This window comes from Hibiscus syriacus, unplaced genomic scaffold, assembly GCF_006381635.1.
Source record: "Hibiscus syriacus cultivar Baekdansim isolate YM2019G1 unplaced genomic scaffold, ASM638163v2 tig00008665_pilon, whole genome shotgun sequence".
NCBI classification, from domain to species: Eukaryota; Viridiplantae; Streptophyta; class Magnoliopsida; order Malvales; family Malvaceae; genus Hibiscus; species Hibiscus syriacus.
Window position 1 is genome coordinate 1 of NW_024062170.1, and position 5,674 is coordinate 5,674.

At 36.3% G+C, this 5,674-nt stretch overlaps 1 protein-coding gene across 1 annotated transcript; it reads left to right on the forward strand.

Moving 5' to 3' along the window:
* Positions 1-4: 4 nt before the first annotated feature.
* LOC120202342 (sucrose nonfermenting 4-like protein) lies at positions 5-5,454 on the forward strand (the record flags this gene model as incomplete). The annotated part of the gene is made up of 13 exons (XM_039202780.1): positions 5-42; positions 166-253; positions 1,126-1,305; positions 1,491-1,598; positions 1,698-1,757; positions 2,110-2,199; positions 2,853-2,987; positions 3,521-3,662; positions 3,759-3,932; positions 4,416-4,479; positions 4,598-4,667; positions 4,760-4,865; positions 4,975-5,454. Coding segments are annotated over 13 exons (1,350 nt in total), but the record flags the coding sequence as incomplete, so codon positions are not given.
* Positions 5,455-5,674: the final 220 nt, after the last annotated feature.

The following is a 5,674-nucleotide window of genomic DNA, read 5'->3' on the forward strand; positions in this document are numbered from 1 at the left end:
TTATGGGGGAGACAGTGTGTTTCTAATTGGCTCATTTACTAGGTGAGAGCCAAAAAATTTCAAATTCAGTTTTTCATGGGCTTGTTTTTTAGTTTTTATTATATTTGAAGGATTTTTCATGAATTTAGGTTGGAAATGGCAATTGATTGTATCCTATGTGTGCAGGTGGTTAGACCTTATACCAATGTCTCCAATGGAGCGTTTCCCCACTGTATTTCAAGTAGTTTGCAGGTTGACTCCTGGATATCATCAGGTTAATCAGCTTTTACGATCATTATCTGTAGTAGATGGAAAAAAGTCAAATAGGAGCTGAAATTCTAATTTACAATGTAACATAGTGTTCTTGATTTTGTTAATGTTTTTGTAGATTTTCAGATAAAATTCATGGTCGATTTTCCGATATTGTTTTTTCTTATGCTTCTAAATATTATTGAATCTGTTAATCATAGAGATAGAAAGACAATATTTCTTCCCATTGCGGCTTTTGGAGGAGGGTAGGGAGATAGTACACGAATATGTTATTAATTTGCCAAGTCGCCAATAATTTAAGTGCATTCAGCATGGAAAGCACTCAGCATGCTCTCAACGGTTATATGATATTCTTCTGTCCACCCTGTTCTATATTAGAAGAGCTGGACCTTTATAAGCAATATATTTAATCCTATTCTCCTGTGAAGAGCCTTTTATTCTGAATTTTTATTTTCCTCTCGGATTGAGTAATTGTGGAAATGACTGATAAATCATCGAAGTAACTGCTGCGAGTAATTTAATGTTATATTAATAAGATCCTAGTCGAGTTCCTAAATCCTGCATCCTGGAGATCATCTTGGTGATGGTAAACTAAGCTTGTGAAACTATAACTACAAAATAACTCATTTGCTGCTTCATGATTCATATTGAGATTTTGTCAGTATACTGATATGACCACTTCATAATAATTTTATTTTTTCTTTTAAAGTATTTTGTGTACTAACCCTGGAGTAAGAAAATACATGAAGCAAAGCTCCTCCTAACTTTGGGCATTTGTTTTTGGTATCATGTAGATGTGCCGTAGTCCTCACTCGGGAATGCAAATCTTTTCTTATGCTGAAACTGATTTCAGGTTTTACTTCTGTTTACTGGCAGTTTAAGTTTTTTGTTGATGGTGAATGGCGACATGATAAGCAACAACCCTTCGTAAACGGTAATTATGGTGTGGTTAACACTGTCTATATAGCTGGAGATCTGGATGCAGTTTCTCCAAGTCTTAGTCCTGAGGCCTCAAGTAGATTCGACATGGACCTTGATGACGTTTCTTTTCGTTCGGTGTGCTTCTTAAACACTTAAATATTTTTTTGGTGGTTGACATTTGTCTTCTAATAAGTTGTTTTGTTGGTCTTTTTTTCAAGTATTGAGGCGTTTTTTCTAAACGAATCAGGCTGGAAGTTATTGTTTTATGTTAAATTTTAGATGCATATGCATTTATGTCTTTTTATGGGGACAACTTGTAGGAACCAGTTCCTACTATGTCAGATGCAGATTTGGAGGTCTCTCGGCATCGCATAGCCACTTTCTTGTCAAGACATATTGCATATGAGTTGCTTCCGGACTCGGGCAAGGTTTGAATGCATTACCTTTCTCTTGGATATGTTTATGTGGTAACTTATTGTGGGTGGTGGCTTCTGGTTGGTTCTATCTGAATGTGTCTGTTGTTGCAGGTTATTGCCTTGGATGTTAATATAGCAGTGAAGCAAGCATTCCATATTCTGCATGAACAGGTGAATCTCTTTTATCAAAAAACATGCAGAGGTGATCAGACATGCACAATCACTACACATAAAGGTTTCGCTAGTGTTTCCTGGTTTTCATCCAGAGAGAAGATTAACCTTGTGGTGCATGTGGTGGTTCTTTGTTTTTCCAGTTCCCTTTTCTCTCTCCCTTTCTTTTGACTTTCCACTTCTTCTTTGATGTAATATTTCCTTCACTAGTTTCTTTGGTGTATATAATTTGCCTTTAGTTTAGATATTTTCCTCATTACTACTGTATGCAATTTCTTGAGTTTTTACTTTTCACTCTGCTGATTATTAGCTCAGATATTATATTATTTTTGTTTATTTATGCTACGTTTAGGGAATTCCTGTGGCTCCTCTCTGGGATTCATTCAAGGGCCAGTTCGTTGGAGTTCTTAGTGCATTGGACTTTATTCTTATTCTAAGAGAGGTGAGTTCGGGAAAAAATGTTGAGTTTTTCCTTCAAATGTGAAAGGTAAGCTGTGATAATATTCAGAAAAAACTTAAATTACAATAGGAGAATTTGGCAACTTAATCCAGGCCAGTTTAGAGATATAGAGGTGGATGAATTAGGGAATTACTTTCCTGAAATAGATGAGTCACTGTTTCATTTAATATACAAGAAGGAGACCTAGTTTTTCTAATTATGCTGGACTTAGCGGATGGCCATGATTGTCAAGAGAAAAAAAGAGTTAGACGTAGGAGTTTAAAACTAGAGAGCCACCTAACAGCAATTGACAAGTTGTTACCCATATGACCTTATACGGTATATAATGATTTGAGAATCAATTGAAGTTTTTAATTTTAAAAATATTGGTGAACTTTAAATGTTTAGAGTTATTTAACCATGAATACATGTTTTTCTAACAGTACAATTTGTTTTCTTTTTCCTCCATGTTTAACCATATATTTCAATTCACTGTAAATCAGGAGTTATGGAAACATATAGTTTTAGGAGTACTCATGTGGTGTTTTAAGTTTTTTGACACCTGCTAGTTGAAATGTGGAAATACATGGTATTTTTTCCTCATTTGCGATGATGCAGCTTGAGCGTTTAACATGTATAAACCCTTTGAAGGACAGTTGGGGAATCATGGTTCGAATTTGACGGAGGAAGAATTAGAGATGCACACAATATCATTTTGGAAAGAGGGAAAGGTGCATCTTAGCAGCCAGATTGATGGAAATGCAAAATCATATCCTAGACGCTTTGTTCATGTAAGTGCTTCATTTACAGGATTATCTAGCATTCCTAAATGAAACTTCTGCTTTTGGTAAGAAAGATGAGGTGTTCACTGTTGAAATTATTAGGATGTGCTGTTTTTGACCTCACAATCTTTACCTATTGCCTTTACTACATTATTCTGGAATCTATTCACGGAAAAGAGATTGTGATTTCTTTCTTAGTTTACAGTTCCAGATTTTGGAATGATGGTTATTTGGATTCTCATGATACTGAGGTTGTTCAGTCTTGATGTTTCTCACATAATTTACTATAGAATGAATTACCTATTTTTAAGCTTTTGGATCCTTTTTTCATAGCACATGTTTCTAATGAATCCTCGTTGTACTTCTGTTTATCATATATCGACTCACACTTGTTTGTTTAAGGTAATATTTGTTGTAGGTTGAATACTTCTTTTGCTAATATTTGATAAAAAAACTGGACTCCAGTGAAGTTAGAGCTAACTTTTAGAAGGTAACAGGTTACTTTTGTATCGATATGTAACATTTAGTATCATTTTATGCAGGCTGGACCCTATGATACTTTGAAGGATGTTGCTCTGAGGATTTTGAAAAGTAAGGTAGCTGTGGTTCCCATCATTCATTCATCACAGGATGGTTCATTTCCGCAACTGCTAAATCTTGCCACTTTGTCTCAAGTTCTAAAATGTAAGCTTTTCCCCCTGTTATTAGCTTAAGGTACTTGGTTCTTCACTTGTTTGTTTAGGAGACACAAGTTATTTCTAACCAGAGCCTAATTTTCAGGTATATGCCGATATTTCAAACATTCTTCTAGTTCCTTGCCCATTCTTCAACAGCCAATTTGTTCAATTCCCTTGGGTACTTGGGTTCCAAAAATCGGGGAATCAAATGTTCGGTCACTGGCAATGCTGCAACCAAATGCCTCTCTTGGTTCTGCCTTATCATTGTTAGTTCAAGGTAACTTATGGCCTTTGAGCTTAAGGTTTTTAAGCTGCTGCTGAAGTTTGTACAATATGGCAGAAATTATAACACAGTGGGCAGATAGAAAAGAATAAATTTTTAAGCATGTATTCGTATAATATTGAATTAAAAATGTTACTTTTTGCTTCTACATATTTTCATTGCATGTCGAGCTTGTTGCTTAACTTTTTGGTGAACGCTTATATGTTATATTTGACTACTGGTTCGAATTAAGGTCATTGTAGATATCAAGAATAGGTATTGTCGAACAGTTATTGCATCATTACTAAATCTTTCGGCTTTATAAGCATTCTTTCCTCCTTTTTCCTTTATGTTCTCTTTTGAGGGAAAACCTTAATGCCATTAGAGTTACCAATCACAGTTTGTACTTATTAGTCTGTCGCTTTTGTCCCGTTCTTTCTCTTGCTTTTCGTTTCCTCATTTTTTGTTAATCATCTGACAAGATCACACCTTTTGCAGCCAATGTAAGTTCGATACCGATAGTGGATGAGAATGACTCATTGCTTGACATATATTCACGAAGGTAGCCTCTATTTTTTTTCCCAATTGGGGATAAAAATTATAAAAGAAGGAACTGCTGGATGCCAAATTATTTGTTTATGTTCCTTACGAAAGTTGTCCTCTGGTTGTTTGCTTGACAGTGATATAACTACTTTAGCGAAGGATAAAGCCTATGCACAGATTCGCCTTGATGAAATGAGTATTCACCAGGTAATTGAAGAACGTTGTTAATGCATACGGTACTGCCTGTTTGCTTAAAATGCAAGAAAAGAGCTTTCTTACCAGCGAAACTGATCTTGCAGGCCTTACAAATGTGTCAAGATGCAAATTCTTTCAACGGACAAAGATGTCAGATGTGTCTACGAGCCGATACTTTGCACAGAGTGATGGAGCAGTTGGCAAATTCAGGTATCCTTTTCATCCATTCTCTTTTATTCGCATATGATTATCTCGAAAAATAAATCTTCCCTTTCGCCTGTTTCTCCAATGCGTCCTACTGTTGTTTGTATTCTCACAGGGGCTAGGAGACTTGTGATTGTGGAGGCAGGCAGCAAGCGAGTAGAAGGAATCATTTCATTGAGTGATGTGTTTAAGTTCTTGCTTGGTCTTTAGCTCGAAAGATGGAGCTGTAGTTCTCTTAAAGAGGGCTTTACTATGGTGGGATCGAGTAAGATCCATTAATTTCAGTGAACCCCATATTTCCCCCTCCGCTCATCCATCTCCTCTTTCCCGCACTTTCATGCTGAGTGGTCTTATTTGTTACTCACGAGTCGATTCATTGGTGGGGCTTTGATTCGTCACTCTAAACGCCCCAACCGATTTTAGGATAGGAATTTCAAAGAGCAAAACATGATCTGTTGTAAATTGAGTACTTCGATTTTCGCCCTTCGTTTCAATAACCTAATGATTGTCAACTCAACCATTGCTGCTGGAGCAGCTCCCATGCCATGAATCTATTCTAACAGGAAAGAAAAGTGGGACAGGAGAAAAAGAAGAGGGGCTGAAGTGTATGTTGTGATGTATTTATAGCTTTCGATATCTGTATTACTAGTTGTATACATTATACAATCTTTTACTGGAAAAAAATTACAGTTTTCAGTCGGCATTTACCCAAGCCCAGGCAAGCATCATTCTGGGATCTTGAAGGAGATTGTCCAAGTAGGACTATTGTTTGATTTTGTGCGGTGTTCGGGTTCTCGTTTGTTTGTGTAGTATTT